We start from the raw sequence: 21,305 nt of genomic DNA on the forward strand, positions 1-21,305 counted from the left end.
TGATAATGCCTCGCATAGGAATATGAATATGCTGCATCCAGGCAAGTTCACCCCCCCCCCACACACCCCCTTCTTTTTTAATTGTAAAATGCTGATTTCTGTTTTGAATGGATTAAGTCCAACTTCAGAAGTTGAATGAAAGTGTTGAAAACAGGAAAACATTTTTTCTTCAGGAATTTTAGTGCTTTTGTATGCTCTCGTTCTCCCTGGAACTTCCTCTGCAGCAGGAACAAGAGCCGTGTTAACACTAGGCCCTAAAACCCTGCCCCGCGGCCTCCGTTCTCACCACGTCACCTTAACAACCGTACCCCTGTCATCATGTCATTACCGTGATGTCACTGAAAACCTCTGATACACTGTCACAAGACAAAAACATGGATTCTCATGCCATCAAGTGCACCCTAATGAATGGTTTAAAAACCTATAGCAAACTGAAACTTAAACATCCTACTAATTACAGTAAATAATGTTTGGAGCATCAGCTACTGGAACTCAGTATAATGAGATATTGTTTGAAATTACTGTTGAGATTCGGGTTTTTGAAAAAAGTGAAACAAGGTCCCAATGTGTTCCTATTTTCACATAAAGCCCATCACAAAGGGCATGGCATTTAGATGACAAGTGAATGTCTATATAACCAAAATAAAAGGGAATTAACACACCAGCTCCTGGAAAAATGCATTGTCTGCCACCCCATCATTTCCAGGTTGCGAAAGAGTCCCTTAAAGCACACCCAGGGATGTTCCCTCCAAATGAAAATAAACTGAGGTTGAGAATTTCATTGGGTGTACCAAGCAATGAATCTATCAGTCACTTAAAGACCACAGACTTTATATGTGCTTGTTATTCTCAACCAAACACTGCCCTTGAGAGTAATTTTAAATGTTTACTGAGTTTGGAATAAATGGTCATTTTAATGCTCCAATCAGATGTTATATGATTGCAACAAGGTAGTATATACATAATAAATTCTTATTATAATAAAGTTCTTCTATAATAAAGAAGAATTTTATTATAAGTGGTCTAGAAACAAATGAAAATGAATACACCACATGGGCTGCCCTGTTGTGGTATTTTTTTAAGAGCACCTGGGGGGAAAAAAGAACAAAATGACAGGCCAGAGATGGAGTAAAATGGAGAAATATAGATCCAGTAATGGAAGGCTGTGCTCTGACTCTGATACTGTAACCCTGAAGACAAAATGTCATATCCTCTTATCCCTCCCTCTCAACGCCAACCGACTATCTCCTCCAAGCTGTCACCTTCGAGTATCACGCTTCTAAAAGCCCTTCTGTATCACCGGAAACGCCGTGCTTTCAAGAGGTTATTTATTTCACCACTTCTGAAAAGTTCATCAGAATTTACAGTACAGTTTAAGCATGTGCCTTTCCCTCTGTTTTTTATTTATTTCATAAAAAGCTGCGATTCGCCTCCTTCCATTGTGCGGAGCGGCACGCAGCTCTGACCGCGTCAGCTCGGCGCGATTGTCTGTGTGCGCAACGCGTGACAAATACACTTCTCCTCCGCTCCGCTCGTCGCTCCCGAACGCGCGGCGGATTAGACGCGCTCGTTAACCCAAAGGCATCGCTGCGAAACCGCGGTTACAGCCTAGCGGGTGTGAATAATGCCGCGCACCCTCCTAATTACCGCGCGTCTGGGTGTGTGTGCCGCGCGCCGCCCCGGCAAACGTTCGGAATGCGCTCTTATCCCGGCAGAATCAGGAGAGTGAGCGAGTCAGGCTGATGGGGGTACCTGGGAATAATGTGTTTTCCCCCTGTTCCTTTCCACCACATCTGTAATGACCGGTTGTGCCTTTCGCCTCATCTCTGTGCCACCTGCGCCCGTGACACGGGCACAGCGGCCGAGGCCTGTGCCCTCCTTCTGCAGACCACGCACGCGAGGCGGTGCCCCTCTTACTCCCTACAAGCCGTGCATAACACTGCGGGGGGAAGTGTACGGCAATTAAAACAGATAAATCATTAATGAACAATTTAACTATCCCAACTAGCGGTATTTTGACATCCGTCTGATAGCGTTTCCTCTGCTTTTCTTCCAGAAGGTTCCGTAATGATGTGCCCCATATGGGCCTCGCCGAAGCAACGATGCCAAATGATGACATTCCGTGCAAACCGTGTTTATTATCTCTCGAGCGGCTCCGATATCGCCTCTCGCATTCGGCTGCTCCCGGCAACACCCAAGCAAGGCTTATACACAAGGGCTTCTAATGAGCTCTCAGGGGCCACGGTTAGCTCAGTACTCCGCACAGCAGCAGTTGGGAAGCTGCAGATAAAACTTGGAGGGCTCCATATGCTACCCGGGAGGCTTTGAAATGGCTGCTGCTGTTTGCCTCGGTGAATTCCGGCACTCCTTCCTCAACAGCCCTCCTGCTATTTTCCGCGCGGCTAAAGAAAGGTAAACTGAATTTTAATGGTTTCCAAGCGCGCACAAAAATAATTCACAAATACCCCTGAGCAAGAGGATGAGCTGGGGTTTTTTTTTTTTTTTTTGGAGGGGAGTTAAAGTTAAACAATGAATTATTGTGTATGTATTTGTGTGTGTGCGCACGTGTTTGAAATGACTCCCTTGCTATTTTTTCACAGCATGACAGTTGTGTGTTCTATCCAGGAAAAAAGGCCTGGACATGATTCAGTGTTCACGCATCATAACATCCTGTTGTTCAAATGCGGTGAACTCATTGTTTATAGATCCCACTTGATATTAAAATCGTAATTTGCAAACCTGAATTATATATTTTGGCTTGTAGGCATTGCTGGTAATTGATAAGAGACTACACTTTCACAGCATCAAATGCAAATAAAAGCCAATGCAAAATGTGCCACAGAATTTATCTGCAATCAAATATATCTTGTATAATGTCCTTCCAAATTCTTTCTCTCAAATTCTATCTCCATGTTTGCCATTTTTAAAAATAAAAAATCAGATTTGGACAAAATGTCTGCCTCATTAAAAGAAAGCACCACTGGCTCACTGTTTCTTAAACAATATAATTCCATCTTTCTTGAGCTTAACATGAATTAAAGCGACAAGGATCTCATACATGCCGTTACTAACAAACAATATTGTTAAAGCTGAAAAATAAGGCTCATATCTGATATCTGACACACAGATCATCATGAGGTCTTATTAGCAAATATACCTCTGGTTAGTTTTTATGAACTATCCTCTTAGCTTTTATCAAATATCCCCCTAGATAGTTTTTTCCTTCACACAGTTTCGTGATTTATCTTCGGTCTGACGCAACTTGACAAACTGTGGATGTGAAGAATAAAACAAAAAAGTTTGAAAATCAAAATGAAAAACGAATGTCGACTGAATAAAGACCTATGTCTGCAAAATTTACACATGGCCAAATCACACCTATTCTGAGCTTGAACTATTTTTCTGGGACACTCCAAATTTTAACCCAGCACCCCCCAACTTTAACATAATTTTGATTATTACAAATGTCCATGCAATATGCCTCATGCATGGTTGATACCAAAAACCACACCCCCATCATGTAAATGTCCCGTATCTGCAGGCGTAAATGGGCGTCTATGGGAAAAAAGCTGAATTTTAAGCCTGAACACGATGAAAAATATTGAGGGGAAATAAAACAGGCAGAATCCTAAACAAACCCGGCCGGATGGCCGAGGCCGTGCCAGCCCTGCTGTGCGGCACCGCCGAGGGTCCAGAAGGGGGAAGGATCAAAGACCGCGGGTGGCACGCCTCCACCAATCGGATCTGCGCTGATGTGAGCGCCAAAAGACGGGGGTCAGGTGAACTGGACATGCTCCACAGCTTGTGATCAGAGGGGGTTCATCTCTGACTGCGGCCCTTACCAAATAATTTGCCAATCACTCGTGCAAACTACAAACAATCTAGTTGGTCTTCAAAACGCCTTTATCATCTCTAAATAATGGCAAGAATCTATTTTCATTCAAAATGACTCATTTGCCACTGTATTTCAATCACTGTATTTCACATTAATCATATGCCACAAGTTGATTTTTCACTTTACAGTGAAGTATTTACAAGCAGAGTGCATTGTAAAGCACTGCACGGCATTTGCTCAGGTGCCATGTATCAAGAGCTACATCAGCTGTCCCAACCCTGTTCCTGAAAGTGTACAGTCCAGTAGGTTTTCACTCTGACCATAACAAAGCACACCTCATTCAACAGCTTGAGATCTCATCGAGCAGCTAATTAGTAGAACCAGGTGTGCCAAACTAGGGTTGACATGAAAACCTGCAGGACGGCAGATCTCCATGAACAGGGCTGGGGAACCACTGAGCTACACTGTAACGTTAGCACTGGTGGCGCTGTGAACGTTAGCTGGGATATCGCACAGCCAAAGCAGAGCCGAAGGACGGATGCAGGAGCGAGACTCCCTCGTGTCCCGGTTTCACCCCGCTGAAAAACGGCCAAACTCAGCAGATGACCCGGTCATGCTACACTAATCAGAATGATTTCTGCAAACAGGGCCATCCAGTCTGGGCTCCAATTAGCTGTACACCCAACCAGATCTGCAAAAAACTGTATGAACAGCTATAGTATAAGGTTCATGTTGTTTCATGTTTTTTATCCCCTTATTCATTTTTTTATCATTTTGTTTAGCAGATAGTTATTCAGGGTGACTTATATAATATAGCAAATAACAAATAAATACAATACATACCATATAATGTTGAAGAAACATTATTTTCCCATAAAGCCAAAAACTTATAATGAATGGAGAACCAAAGTAATATATTTTTCTCCTACAGTCATTAACGGGCACTGTGTCTCCTGTTGGAGATCACAGTGAGAGGAAAGGGAAGGGCCCTGGTGAACCTGGCATGGTGCCTCATATCACTTCCAGGAATGAAAAATTGGTACGGCTTGCTTTCAGAGCACAAAACTCCAGTGAATTTACATACAAGACGTGATACAGCAACATGACTTGAATTCCCTTTTATGTTATCAGAAATTTCAGCTTTCTTCTGCCCAAATAGCCCAATTTCTCTCTTTTTGCTCCATTTCCTACTTCAGCAATTTTTCCCCACCATCAAATTTTCTGCCTGTAACCACCACTCACAAAAATGTACCATTAATTTCCAACAGCAAAAAGCCGACTGTCCACAACTCCCCCCCACACTGTAGCAACTTCATGAGTGAACACAGCCCAGTCTTTTAGTACTACTTTAAGCCATAACTATTCTCTCTTTGAGACACACACACACACACACGCGCGCACGCACGCATGCACGCAGACACACACACATTTTAATTTTCTTACATTTTGCATCCCTTTAAGTTTCCCACTGTCAAAAATATACACGACACATTATATTCCCACAACCAATTATGAATGAAATGAATGACTATATGTAATAGTAGGTCAATGCTGAATGCTCCTAAAACAGCATCCTCTTTATCTACCTCTCCCTCCTGCCCCCCCGTCTCTCTAAGGGCAGAGCCCCTCCACCCACTCTGTCCCTTTCATCTCCATTCTGAGGACACACAATGGGCCGGGGAACTATCGCATTGACACAGGACTTACAGTGCTGATGCACATCATTACGGGCGCCAATACCAAATTAGATGGTCAGACAGCGCAGTCACGTTGTTAAACTGAACCAAACCAAGTATTTCATTTTATTTCATTTCAGCCATATGTATTTATTACCAGTGTTTTGTGTCTGGTAAGATTTGTTAGTTACGTAATAGAGTTTCTGAATTTTCCAAATGTGAGTGACAGAAAGGATCATATCATTCATCCATTCTTACAGAAAATCCCTCATTTAACTTTTTTAACATTTTAACTATAAAATCATTTTAAGAGCTATTGAGACAGAACCGCAATGCTTTGGGAGAGAACGAACACCTTTGAATTTAGTGGAAAATTACATTTGTCTTTGTCTTCAGTAAAGAGAACCAACCGTGTATTGTTTATAAATTCACCTGTTCTGGATTTCAAATTTTGTTTCTCTCCCACATCAGGTAGACACACTAAAAATGAGATTCTAAAACACAGATTTATCCTGCCAAGTTTCCACAGCATTCTTTATGTGACACTTGAGTGACGGGTGGGACAGGGGCTTCAAGCTGCCAAGAATACAATGTGTATTAATATTCAATTTAACAAAACTTTCTTTATTTTACATTCACTGTAATTTTTTTGCAGTACTTTTAATAGATTGGGATTCAGTTTTCTTTCCTGGAGCAGTCTTAAAGCAAGTGAACAATTTGAAAATAATACATTATGCAGCAAACTCTCACAAATCAATAGGCCCATGCCAAGTTTCCCCTAGGTGCCACGCAAAACAGCAGCAGAACAGGTATGGCAATCAGGCAGCTGTACCCACTGGAGGATTTACAGTAGCACAAACCAGACTTGCCAAGGTGAATAAAAAGACAGTAAAAGCCTTGGGGATCCCTGAGGAACATGTCCTGTGTGAATACGGTTTTTGTCTGCCTCAGTCCTTCCCTCTCCATACGGCCTGTCTGTTTTGCCTGCATGTCTGCCTGCCCCCTCGCCCGCACGGTTTCGTCTCTAATTTTAATGAAGTTCGTCTCTTTCATGTGTCCACGAGTTCTGCGCCCAAGTTTCCGATCCCTCCGAGGACAGAAAAAAAAAACGATTTTTATCCACGGCCGTACCCTCTCTAAAGTCTTCGCTTTTTAAAAAAATAAATATTTCTTCTTCTTAACAAAGAAGAAAGCGCTGCTTCGTCAACACGCCTCTCGGGAGAGGCAGATTAAAAACCTTAACACCGCCAACCCTTCCAACGATACTCCCAGCCGGGTTGTGTAAAACTCAATTAAAGCGCTCCCCTCAGAATTTCGCATTAAGGGTATTAAAGAGAAGCTCTTCGAGCGTGATGACAAATGCCGGTCCGGCCTCGGAGCCTCCGTCTGAGAAATTTCCCCGGCGTCCTCGGGGCATTAGCCTCTCGCTGATGCAAAAGGGTGAACAAAGAAGACTAACTTCTGCGATTAATTTTCTGTGCTGCAGAAAAGAAACCCAGCGCTTTAAAAACAGTCACAATCCTACTGCTTGTAAGCAACGGCACTTTGACCGTCGAGGGTAAACGTTTCCCATCACGTCAGCAGCACGCAAACAAGATGGGGTCTGGTGTTAATCAGTGGAGGTTAAACAAAGATGGCTGTCTTAGGGGAATTTCCATGGCCAGCCAGATAAAGAATATGCGAAACTTCACAGGAATGTGAGAATGTTGGGTGACATTAACAGGTCATTCAGCTCATTGAGTCCCATCAAATGTTTTTAGCAAAAGCACTGCCTTAAAGTAATATATCATGTTATACTAAATTATGCACAGCAAACCATGCTAATTCTACTCACAACTTGTCTACGAAGGGACCAGGTAATGTGTGGAAGTTAATAGTGTTCTGTAACTGAGGTCATCACATCATAAGGGCTAAATTCACCACAATCCAATCTTCAAACATTTCTCCTTAACTTAACAGATGATTAAGTTAAAATTGTTACAATCAATCATTGTTATAATCTTACACTCTAAAATGCTTGTAGTTTCTGTTTGTTTTGGTGTGAGCACGGGAAGGATCACAGTAATGACACTCAGTGAAAGACAGGCTGCTGTCTGGACTGGTGCTAGCTCTCTCCTGTAGTGCTGCTTAGACTACAGCGTGTAGAACAATCACCAGCTCCTACATAAGTGCATCAGAGGAGTGTGCTAGCATTTGAGTGCGGTTGGCATAGCATAGCAACTTGAGACATGTTTCAAATTTTGAAGAAAAAGAAAAGAGGGGGCAAATACATGTTTTAAAAAGAAGCGGGGAGGATGTAGCTCGGTGCTGTGTCCAGTTGTCCCTATCGACAGGGAGAACGCGGAGAAGCGGCGCACGCTGCCTGGAGGGCCCTCCCTCTTTCCCAGGAATGTGGGCCCGTCTCTGAACCTCTGCGAGCTGAACCTGGGCGTTTCCAGCGCCATTGTCTGCAAAGCCCTCGTTCATGGGGTGCAAAGGAGGGAACGCGTCTACAGCGACCAACCCATCCTCTCAGATTAGACAGGCCAGACGTACCCTACGCATCACAGACAGATATTAACGCGCCGCGTGCCCGTCCTCTGCCTCAGGGCTGTCTTCCTCGCCCGGGCAACGGATCAAGATTCCTCCTCCTCGTCTCAGACACTTCCTTTCCAAAATTTCGAACACAGCTGTCGCCAGTCACAAGATTTGCCCTGAGAGAGTCAGAAAGTTTTGCGTTGGAGAACTCCACAGACACACACACACACGCACAGACACGTGCAGACAGACACACGCAAACACACGCACACACACACAAACACACGCACATGCACACACACACATGCACACGCACACACACACACACACGTAAAACAGAAACCGTTTGAGTGAGCTATGATATGGTGTAACTCACAGGGAAACTACTCTTATTGGTGCTTTGATTTAAGATAATGAGGTGAGTCCCCCGTTGTGAAATCTGCACCAATCATTTCATAGTGATTGTGAATGACATACGTGTTTTCCAAAAAAGGAGATTGCTGTATATTTTAAAAAATGAAGATCCGTTAACAGTTGTGCTTAAAGGACCTCCCGTGAACAAAGAACAGTGTCAGGTCAGAATGACCATCCTGTACAATGTCTTCTTATTGGTGAACACAGCTAATGGCTACATTCAAAAAGGCATCACTGTCATATGGTTGGCTCAAGCAATATGAGAAAAAGTTTGACAAAATCCATGTGGCATTTTAAACAATACAAGTAAATTATCCGTTTCTTGAACCACGCTCAAAGTCAAATTAAAAGGAAAAGAGAGCAGCAGTGAAAACAAATCTTCTCCCACGAAGATGATAGATGTCGTGGCTGGGCAATGACTGGAGAAAATAAGAGGCGCTCTTGCCTAACTCACCACATGAAAGATGACCTCTACCACTCGACAAAGCGCATCCATTTTGGATGCCATAGCAGAAAGCATCCATCCTCTTTGTATTTAAAAAAAAAAAACAAGAAAAAACAACAACAAACCAAAGCGCCTCTCACCTTTCACCCAATAAGAGAAGTGTACTGATAAGCCGGCACCGTTCCCTTTTCTCTTATTTAGTGAATAACGTTCGCCTCCTGTTTGGCCCGGGTTCCACCTTTCAGAGGCCCTGCCCTTCCATTATTACACACGGTATTGGCTGCCAGCCTCCCGTAGGCTTTTTAATATTTCTCGCTCGCGAAGGTGGGGGCGCGGGGGGAGGGGAGTCTGGGGGGGAGGGGGGGGGGGGTGAGGTGATGAATCTTATTTAGCGAGCCGGGGGCCCCTATCTCCCGAGCGGAATAAGAAATCTGGTCCCAAACACGGCCGCGCGCGTTATGAAGTGGTGGATTTAGGGCTTGTCCACCCCGATCAAACCGGGATTTATGAAGCGTCGTAACTCCCCGACAACATCCAGCAGCTTACCCGTTTTATATATTTCCTTCCACTCACTGATATTCCCCGCTTTGACACTCACTCAAGATAAGCCCAGAAGGCCTCTGACAGGAGAGAGAGCGCTGATCGCCTCTCACTGTTCTTACAGTCGCTTTAAACACAGGCCTCGAGTGCGCAGCTGGGATTTTCCTCCCTCACAGAATGCAGTTTATTTTTTTTTGGTCAACTCACTTGTTACTTTTGTAACAACCATCAGATCTACCGCGTGTTTGGAGCATTTCAGGAGGAGGAGTCATCTGAACAGAGCAGGTGTGAAAGGAATACACATGAGATCTTTCACATGTGCTGATATCAAATTCAAGTGTACCCCCCACCCCCCTCACGCACCCTAGTCAGACGCCTGTAGGTGGGCTAAGTGTTGAAACAAATCTCACCACATAATGGCCTGGCAATCTTTTGCCACTGTCAGATGAAGATATAAATTCTGGCTAATGAATGCTGTGCAGCATTTCTTTGTGGAAATGAGCTTGATCTCTTGTATAACACCCACATATAACACCCTCATACCTGCATCTGTCATCAGAGAATATGACCTGTCAATCACGCTGCACAGTGTTCCGCTCATTATAACTCATCTGCTGAGAAGTTCCCAGTGTTTTATATCAGCCCAATAAAATACAAGAGTAGCTACCAGACCTTCTTTCCAGTGTCTCCACAGTGCCATGCTCAAAATCCCAATGTAAACATTAATGAGTTGTGGAGGGTGGGGGAATACGCAAAGGAAAGCTGATTTGAAAATGGTAATGTTCGTTAGCAGAAAAATTATGGCAGCTTAAACACATCATTAAAGTTAAATCGAACGGAGAAGGTGATAGCTGGTGTTCCTGCTTATAAAACTGATACATGCAGTGTTGCAACACCTCTGTAAGTGGACCCAGTGACTGAACAGTTAAGCAAGGCTTTTTAAACCCCTTAATAGATTTCTGTGCATTTAGAGGCTAGCTATCATGTCCACCAGTGGAAGAAGAACCTATATAAATGCCTCATGTGGATGATTACAGATCAGAAGTGTAAACTTCACAAGAGGAAATGCATCACCAGCATGTGAGTCATGATTCTTCATTAACAGAAAAATAATTGAAGCATGCTAAGTGATTGCAAATGTATTATAAAATTAAATTATTAATCAATAATGAAAATTGCAGTAAATTACATAAACATTGTACAAATGATTTCCAAACAGTGAATCAGTGACTGAATATTAAGCGGGTGTATAATGTCATCAATTTCAATGCCAGTGTTCTCAGGAACAATAAGCACTGCTGCTTCACATGGACAAAGATGAATTGTGATCTCCACTTTCTCACGAATGTTTGCTCCCGCACCAGACATTGGAACCATAAATAATGACAACGCGCACAAAATATCTGATACCCTTCCTCCGACCCCGGCAAACAGAAATAAAACAAAAAGGCATTTTAAACAGCCAGGCCATGCTGACACATGGAGATGGAGGAGGTGTCAGACGGCGCGTGAGTGTGAACAGAGAGCAGTACCTGCAGCACTACACTGCCACTGCACAGTCAGTCACACGGCTAGCCCACACAGGAGTGGGATGTAATCTCTGCTAACATTTGATACAGTAGGTAAAGGGATTTGGTGGTGGGGGGTGGGGTGGGGTGGGGTGGGGGGAGGGATTAAACTGGCAGCAGCAGATGTAAAACGGATGGGACTGTGGGATAGCATCGGAGCAGCGGGCAAACAAGCATCACATCAAAGAGGAGTGGGGGGACTACAGGAGAAGTAATGAGGGGTTCCTCTCGGAGGTATAACCAAAGACACTACAGAACCCCCAGATACTCAACTCCATGGTAACAATGAACGTTTTGTCTCCACACCATTGAAAGTGAAATATTCCAAATATTTCCATATTTCCATCTTAAAAAGCATTCATGAAGGAGTGTCATGAAGTACATTGCAGTGGCAGTGTGTTTTGCGCCAGAAACTCATTTTTGCTTTTGTTATAATGCAAGAGATCTGGAGGAATAGAGCAAACCATCTGGTTGGTCCATCGAATCAGCAGTGTCAAATCCCAACAGCGGGAAAACTCAGCATTCGTCCCTCTATCGCCACCATATCTTGGCCAGTGGGCGGACTGCTCTTTCACCCGCACTGGGGTTGGTAGGCCCAAAAAGCACGGCGCGCTCTGTCACAGGTTGAGCGCGGCTGCCCCGAGGCGCGTCCTGAACTCTTAACACCCAGAACACCAGCAGGAGACGCCCACATACTGCGCAGTAATGCATTTCTATAGCGAGCGAGCGACTGCTCTCCTTAACAAGCGCATTGCCACCCCCGATTAATTCATGCTGAGGAGGTACACTGTAACGTGCTTCCCCGTAGAGTGATGGCTGATTGTTCTCAGGGGCATTCTGTCTCATTACGGCAGCTTTTCAGCCGTATGGTATAGAGTGCTCCTGCCGTGCGGATTCCCTGGGTTCAATCCCCGGTCAGCGTTTGTCTCTGCCCCCCCTGGGACGCACAACCTGCAGAGTCTTCATAAAGGGTCATGGCTCCTCCTTGTAGATCGCGCATATTCAATGTAGATACTCGTATAAGTCATTCATTTGTGGTGGTTCTCACATTGTACTGGATTATACCTGGTATGTGCTGCTATATTTTAGATAAACTCACAAAGAGATGCTTTGGCTGTGTCACCATTTAGACATGAGACCGATCATGCCCATAACGTACCGTGACATAATATATAATTTGTTCATCCAAATGCCAGCGAATGACCCATAATAGCTCAATGTTCAATGGGATAAATGTACCCCTCTGACCAAAATATGAATTTGTCCAATCAACCATAACAGAACATCCTTCCTTGAACACAAAGACACACAGAGATTTCTACAGTGCCTCCCCTGATTCAAGCCCATGCCTTGACGCTACCAGGAGCCCCAGATGCATCATATCACCCCCCCAAACTGCATATTAATCATCCCTTCAATTGGAATTTATGCTTTACCTGCTAGTTTAACACCTCAACTGCAATCTTAACCCACTGCATTATTTGCTGTGATAGATGCTGTATAGCATTCCCGTTACACCCACTCTACCTCTACTCTATAGCCGAGTTTCTCTCGAGATTTCTTCCCATTGGGGAGGTTTTGTTCACTACAGCTTCAGTGTATTTTCATCACACCAGGGAGTCTTTTTTACCTCACTACTTGCTTTTTGGGGGCTGGTTTTTGCTCAATTCTCCTTTAGTTATTCTGTAAAGCATCTTTGTGACAGCTCTCTGTAAAAAGTCCCATTAAAATAAAACTGATTTGAGTTCATTTTATTTGAGGAGAGATACAGTAAACACTGTCATACCCTTCAGGCATGGCCAGTCGCACTATGAATGTCCATTATAACTAAACCCCTTACATTTTCACTTCATTTGAAAATCACGTAACTTGATCAAAAATAAACTTTAATTTACATTCTTATAATATATTTAAGTTAACGGGCATTTATCATTTACCAGGAAATTTTAAAAATGTTTTAAGGATTTGTTGTTCCATAGAGGAATCCATACCATGTGTGCAGAAAATGATGAAGCAGAACCAGTCAGCAGTGTAAGGAATGTGAGGATTGTTTTGCGGGGTCTGGTGTTCAGTAATAAATTAAAACAGATTAGGTGCGGCGGCACATATAAAGGTGAGCAGTCAGTTTCCCGACGTGACTGAACACAGAACATTTGCTTTTTAGATACACTGTAATTGTTACAATTGCAATTAATTGCCATGGCCATTGTTCCGCTCAGATTAATACTGAATGCCTGTTCATAATTTCAGCCAAACACCATAGCACTAATAAATATTCTTCCTGAAAACACAAGAGCCATTTTATTCCAAGAAAATGCAATTACACCTTCAGTCACACTGAGAGCTTCTCTCAAATCATTAGCTTCATAAACACTTATTATGCAGGCTTACTGTACATGAGTTTCTGTTAGTGCGAAAATGTATCCATAAATTACGGACAAGCATTGGAAATTAGCATATGCTATAAATGCTGCGATACATTTAATTGGATTTTGTTAAACAATAATCTATGTTTAAATGTATCTGTCCCTATCAAATAAACATAAAATAAAATAAATGAAAATAAAAACACTTTTGAATACTCAAAATTCATCTTCTCTGTTGATGGTACTCACTATGGACCTGTGCTATGCAAACCAACAGTACCTATATACACCATCCCATACGAACTACTGGCACTTTGATAAGATAGCGAAGATGCCACAAGAGCTCAATACTTCCCTTCATTAGCCCCTTTCAGACACAATGGTGTCCTAATTAATGGTTGTAGCAGGATTTAATAGTGCTTTGACAAAGTGGGTCTGCTGTACTTAAGATTTACAAGACATTAAATATGTAGTGTGAATGGCATATTCAAATACCTCCAGTGTAAGACCATCCCACACAATTTCACTCTGTAATCCTTATTAATAATGAGACATCTTCTGTGTCATTCTTTCAAGGACAAAGCAATGTTTTACATTACAGCACTGAGACAATGACAAATTTCTGCTTGATTTTAGTATCAAATATTGGCTAGTTTGAAAGAGATTTATGAGACTTTGCAACTGTTCGAAAATTGTATTTGGCCTTTAATTGTTTATCTTTTGATATATCCGCCCAGATATTTTCTGGTATTTTACTGTTTAATCTGCAATTATACTGAGTTTAATGGCTGAGGGTCCCATTAATATATTATTAATACAGGAAAATATTAACCTGAAAATACCTATTATTTAGTTGCTCCTCAGTTTGTCTTTTCTGTGTTCAAAAATAAACATTTACCATTTAAACTGTGGATTTTTATTTGTAGTTGTTGGTTTTGAAAGTACTGTACTATAGATTTCAAAGGAGAAACACACCAGGCCACAAAAAAAGTGATTTGTTTCTGTTTCATTTGAAGAACACCAGAGAATGAAACATGAAACAGTGGGTAAGCTAACCTTTAATCAGGAAATGCAGATGCATAATTTTGTGAACAGTGGGGAAGTGGATGATCCAATATACCATTAGAAAGAAGTTGAGACAATAATAACAGAGTAATTCTAATCAAACCCTGAACCAACTACACATAATAGACACAAAGGAAGATGAGAAATTATAGTCTTAACAGAACCGTTCGCTAAATCCTATTATCACCCCTTTCAGCTTAATATAGTCTCTCTCCCAGTTAAAAAGATTAGACATTTTAAAAGAACTGCGTAATCTGACTTAACAGCTTATCAAAACTTTAATGATTGCACGATAAAGAGCACAAAGTCAAGGAGCTGGTTAAGGGATATGGCCCCAGAGCAGCACACTGATTAGCCTCAGAAATGACAGCAAAGTCCCGGCTCTATACCTCAGCCCTCTCAGGGAGAACAAACTCGATCTCCACCTGCGGTTTAGTTACAGGGCGATAACTCTCAACCACTGACCGCCTTTCACTCACGTTTCAGATCCTGTGAATTTCCAGCCAGACTTGAGTGACTGTTTAAAAAAGTTACCGCTTTGGAGTGATAAAGCCGCACGTTCTCACTAAGCCATGTTAACAGTCAGAAACAGGCTTATGAATGTCTTTAGTTCAGGACAGAACGCCACACAGTCAGCTACCTGAGCCAGGGTCACAACATTACAGATAAGATGACAGATCAGTCTGCTCCAAATGTTCATGTTTCAAAATACTGTTGTAATATGTATTTATTTATGTACCTTTATTTAACCAACATCAACCGAGAACTCATTCTCACTTGCAGTATAGCTAAAGCGGGCCAGGAGTTTAGGGGATTGCATAAGGCCAGATGTAGAGTCAGGACAGTGGTATTACCACCCCTACTCATTTCTGGTCCAGAGTGTAGAGTGCCCTATACAGGACCACAAGCACCACTTCCACAAGCAACCTGATCTCCCATCATGTCTGAACCAAGCTGCAGCCCACTGAGCTTCAGCACTTAGTGTAAAGCCCACATCACACAGCCAGCTTGTGCAACTCCAAAGGGCTGTTAGTTCACTCTGCAATGTTTGGTGATATTATTAATTGGCTAATTTCATTGGTTATCGGTAGTTCCTCAACAGTAACCCAACACCAAACAATACACTTCAGAACTACCAATTATTGCAGCTCCAAGGACAACTGCACGTGAAATGATATATCATCTACATGGCACCATGTAAAGTTATTAATCTAGGTATATTTCAGATAGAAAATGCTATTTTTCACCAAGAACAGCAACAGACTTGAAGCAAATTCTCAAGAGCAACTGAAAGAGTTAAGTCAGGGAGATAGCCATGTACGAGGCCTTGATACCATCTGCACCAGGCCTTAGTGATGACATACACTAGAGCAGCTCCCAGCGCTCACACCACCTTGGATGCATCTCCCCGTCGTTCCGGCGAGGAAGGCCTTGGCAGAGCGAGGGGCTCCATTTCGCCTGCGGAACTGCTGGCGGACGCGGGCGCCTACCTTTGCTGTACACCACGCAGTTGTTTTTGTTGTCCTCCGCTCCAAGCCAAGTCAGGTCCTGCAGCCACCTGGAGCCCTCCGCCAGAGCCAGCGGCACCTCTCTCTGGGTCCGCTGCAAGGGGAGAGATAACCGCTAATCACTGGCTTTATTCACACCATCAAAGGCAAAAGCCCTCCGCCGTTCCGCACCCAGGGACGCAAAGAGGACGTTTTAGATTTTACACACCGAAGGCCCGAGTCGTGTGAACTTGCTGAGAGGGCCTGGATTGTCTCATGGTGGTAGTAGTACTGTGGGGAATGGTGGTGAATTGATCTGAGAGCATTGCTGAGTTTCCACAAGCTCGCCCAAGCTCAGTCTTGAACAGTAGGGTTATTATTGTGGGTATTCCAGATGATACCGGATCAGACTGGACCTGCCTATCTGGGGGACGTGAACTGTAAGGAGGATGCGGATGACTTTAGGAATGGAGAAACAGGGCAGGGGGGCTGGGCGAGGTTTAGCCTGAACTTTAGGTGCATTGTGCGCTGATATCGACAGGATCTCGGCTGTTTCCTGAAACTGACAGGAAAGAATTTGAAGGGTCAGTATCCATTTCCGAGGGATACACAGGTTGCATTTTATCATACAGTGGCAAATTATTCTGAATGCTAAATGGCATTTTTCTTTTCAACTGTGACAGTTCTTTTATTAAAAAATACACCACAGATCACACCCTGACAGAGTCCACAGAAGGATGGGCTGTTCCCCTCAATTTTTCAGAATATTTGTGAATCTCCTTGAATTTTCATATGTCTTGAAATGGTAATGAAAGTGCCAAATCTTGATTGGCCCACATCTCAGGGAAAGTAACCCATCTCAGTAACCCATTATGATCACACAACTTTTGTACTTCTATACAACCACAATTTGGCCCCAACCTCTCAGACAGATTTGCTGAAATAGAAATAAATTACAAGGCAATGCAGATACTGTTTTAGGCACCCAAACCCAGTGAAATCAATAACTACAAAATGCCAATAACTATGAAATGTGACCCAGTGTACACAAGTTTTCCCCACTGGATAAAATCTTCATAGGTGAATACCAAATACCATAGATGCCATTAAAGCGAAGAGGACCACAGTTCCTCATCCCAATTTACACAACAGCAAAATCCAATGAGAAAACTGGCTGCATGTCTGTTTCCCTCATTAAGCTGGTCCTTGTGGCGTCAGGACTTGAATGATACTTGTTCTTTTTCCAGGATGTTTGATGCATGGTTTTTTCTTGTTAGATTTTCTCTCCCCCAGACTCAATGATTCCCCTCCAGGTAGATTGTTCCTGGGCCCTACTCTGGGCACCACCACCATTTAACATGTAGAAGATACGGTGCAAGCCAGCAGAAAGCGATTACAAACCAATGTTCCAAATTCGCAGTAAAATGAAAATCGATAACTCCGCAAGTTGCCGCAACAAAAAAAGATAACCTTCATCGATTTTTTTTTTTTGGGGACTCAGGCCTCGGTGATTAAATCTTATATAAATGTTCATCCGCAGCATTTAGAACAGCACAAAGCCAGCGTGCGGATGATTTCTATGGTCATTCGATTTTTTTCCTCGGCTATCGTTGGCACAACTGCACCATTAATCATAGGCCCCGTGTGACCAAAAGCCTCCATCGTGAATCCGTTTTAATTTTTTTATTAATAGCGAGAAGCCAAATCTAAAGCTTGTTCCAGATAATACGCAGCTGAGGGCACAGCTGGACTAACTCAAGAAAGGAGCAAACCTGTAATAGCCTCTGCGGCCAGGGTGATTAAACTCTGGCATAGATGAAAGACCCCGCTATCCCGCCGATAAATTAACCAATCACACAAATCCCACGGTCCCTGCTAATCCTTCCTTGATACCATGATCCTCTGATTGGCTGAAGGAGGTAGGGAAGAAAGTAGCCCGTGACACTTGCTACACTTGCTACATACCTATCCTATGGACTCCAGATAAATAGTCGGCTAATAACAGGCCGTTTTAGGACCGCTGGCTACTCTTAACCCTTATCGGTCAACGTGGGTGAACTGCAAAGCTGTTTAGATATGGGGGAATATTTCTTACATTTTATCTCCAGCGCTCTATCCTCTCTGCTCAATTTTCTGTTCTCTGCCTATCCCCGGACAGGCCTTCTTAATCTGGAGAGAGTAAAAAACTCTTTATCTTCCAGCATTTCCCCATAAATTAATGACACAAGAACAGCACGTTGTGGCTGTTTACTTTCGAAAAGCCCAGCTGCTGTACCCTTGTGGGAAAGTAACGCAGCTGTTGCATTTTTAAACGCAGAAGACTAAGAATTATCATTGTTATAATTAAATAAGTCACAATGATCACATTTTGGGGGACTGATCTCAAACAAGGCAGTATCAACTCCATCTTCTCCTGTCTGCTCTCTTGGGATAAGCCAAGTTTCATTGTCGGCTCAACCTAACAATGCAAGGGTGACAACATTACTTCAATGAATGGCGTTCTACCCTTGGGCAAACAGCCCATCCCTGATATGCTGGGAGGGCTTCAACTGTCAAACATCCATGATATCACAGTTTTGGTACAATCTGAAAGGATGGATGGATGAAATGAAAGGACATGGGCTGCATGCTGACATGTCCCTTTTCCTATTTTTTGAAAATATTTGAATTTAAGAATCCATGAGCTCAAAAATGGGAGTGGCATTGGTTCAGTATCAAAAATAAACTACACCCAGGCATACATTTATGACACACGACGGGCTGTACCAATTATCAATTCGCATTCCATTTTCCAATACATTTCACACACCGCATCACACCACCAACATCCAATGGCTGTGAGCAGCATTTCTGATAATGACATGCAAAACCCTTGTTTTGTTTCATTGGTTTTACACAAAAATGGGTGAGCTTTGTGTATTTAAAACTACCAGCTCATTTTTAAAAATACATTTTCCTATTTCATTTTATTTTTCAGAACGCCATTTGTTTCTCCTGCGCAAATGGGAGGAAAAAAAAAAACACCTCCATACAGCCATTTCTTTCAAGCCAGCATCTGCTGCTGGGAAGCTAAATAACTGAAATATGCAAAAACGGCACCCTAATTCCCTTCAGAGATAGATCTTGGCTGCCGCTCTGTCGTAAATCAGAAAGCCGCGATATGAAATGAGGCAAGCTCCTCTAATCATTTCTGCATTTCAAATGGGATCACTGGCTCAATGGCTTGGCTTTTAAACTGCTTGCCTAAGAGCAAATGTGAGGTGGGAGATAATTCAGGAGAGAAATTCTCTTCCTTGTGCGGTGCCACAGCTAGTTTACTGCTTCACTGCAACAGAATGCCTCTCTCCCTGTCCCCATCTCTCTTTTTTTCCCAGCTATGTCAAATTTGCTTTCCCTTTGAATCGATCAAATTGTGAATTCCCTCACTGTCACGGACTGTGCCATTAATCTGCAAGGCAACACCCGTTCAAGGCTAACACTTCTTACTTTAAACTTCAGTTGCTGCTGAAATCAGGGCTGGTGCAGCAGGGAAATGCGATTGTTTGTACATAATTGCGCCATACAGAAGGAATGTCTGGAAATGCAACGGAAGTGACTGTGTTTACTCTGTATGTTAGTTTTGCAGCAGCTTGCTTTGAGATGAGAGATGACACAACACTGACCTGTTTCATTTCGTGCGATTGAATAGGTAAGGCGAATTGTCAAAATGTGAAAATTGTTTAAAAATGTTAAGTGAAAGTTTCAGCATGCTGTTACAAATCCGCTGTTCACATTTCTTATTCATTTGATTGCTATTCATCTATTCTTACTGAGGTTTGTTTTACAGTACGCCATAAGATGAATTTGACCAACTGACATGCATTGTCAACCACAAGGAATCCATTATGTATGTTTCATGATGTAAAATACAAAATACTCAGCGTTTACAGAACATTATTGCATAACCTCCAACGGTAATTAAAGGACAGGTCAAATCTGCAAGGGATTTTCTCTAAGGAACTATCGGGACGACTGTTTTGTTATGCCACAGTGTCAGTATAAAGTTACAGATTAAACACAGCAAGGCACACTAATGATTTTGAATCAGAATAATTTCTGACTTTGTAAATATAACAACATAAGGCTTTCCAACAGCAACACTTGTGGTGAAAAATAAATAGCTCTGGTGTTTCGTTAGTTTTGGACTTATCTGCACCAGTGCAGACTGATGAAAAAAGCATTTAGAGTCCTGTCAAACAAAGATACTTTATCCATAAAGGCACAGAAAATGACTAATTACTGGCAGTCATAGCCTTCCCCCTTTGGCATGGTAAAACTGTGTAACTTCTGGCAAACCTAAAACAAAATTAACAGAATGCGTTCTGTTAAGCATTACGTTAAGCAAAAAGTCCAGTTAAAGCATTTAATGAAATGGAATTAAAATACTTTCATGTATTATGTAAAGAAGGTTAATACAGAATAACGCCAACACACAGAATCAATGCAAATCAAGAACACTACACAAGTGTACAAATTTGAATTCTGTTCCGTATCAAGGAGTCCACTACCAGTGTGCGTTTGAGACAAATGTGTCTTTTGTAAACCTACATTAGGATAGATAATATTTGCACTGAGATGTAACATATCAATGTTGAACTTGTGCCGCTCTGTGCATTAGATGTGAAATCCCTTATCAGTGTCTAAAGCATAGTGGCAGCTAAAAGACAAACTCCCTGTGCTGGGAATGGTCTTTGTTACCCAATTAGTTCTCCAGTGACCCTGGAACACAGTGTTCTTGTTTGACAGAATCGTACACACAACTTGATGTCTAGGACCACCATAGGGGATTCCTGGCAAATTGCAAAATTGTCTTTTTGTGGTATATTGTAAGACTACAGTCAAATACCAGCATGTTTTGCTGAATTCTTTCAACTTCTGTGCAGCTCATCCATCTGGGCTAATTTCACATGGTTCATTCTGTCAAAGGATTTTCATTCCAGGATTTATGAGGTCACAACAGGTACTCATCTCATATGGCAACCTCCTTAACAAACTCAGTTTCAACATACACTGCAAGCAGCACCACAACTATGACAATATTTTCAATATTTCAGCATTTTCGTGGCACATTTAAAATTCAAGAATATATGTTAGTTATAATATGTTCAATGATATGCTGACTGATATGTCCCATATTTTCACTCTGAAACTTTGCACACTGCTTCCTTGCAATGAAACTGTTCCCTGAAACTGGAAGACTGTTACACAATCCAGTCTGGAGACTGAATTATATTTAAAATCACATTTTATTCAACTTTGTGATGCTACTCAGTCAAAATGTTAAGTGCTAGATAAACTCAGATAGAGTAAACTTGGGTCTGTGATGTTACTGTGTACATGTTACTGTGTACAT

At 42.4% G+C, this 21,305-nt stretch overlaps 1 protein-coding gene across 2 annotated transcripts in view; it reads right to left on the reverse strand.

The window, feature by feature from the left end:
- LOC118233009 (zinc finger protein ZFPM2-like) overlaps positions 1 to 21,305 on the reverse strand; it is an 84,610-nt gene that overhangs the window by 16,820 nt on the left and 46,485 nt on the right. For both annotated transcript variants that reach the window (XM_035428302.1, XM_035428303.1), the window contains one exon: positions 15,917 to 16,028. In XM_035428302.1, the coding sequence (XP_035284193.1) occupies positions 15,917 to 16,028 (112 nt within the window). The remainder of the gene's footprint in view (positions 1 to 15,916; positions 16,029 to 21,305) is intronic.

Source organism: Anguilla anguilla, chromosome 8 (assembly GCF_013347855.1).
Source record: "Anguilla anguilla isolate fAngAng1 chromosome 8, fAngAng1.pri, whole genome shotgun sequence".
NCBI lineage: Eukaryota > Metazoa > Chordata > Actinopteri > Anguilliformes > Anguillidae > Anguilla > Anguilla anguilla.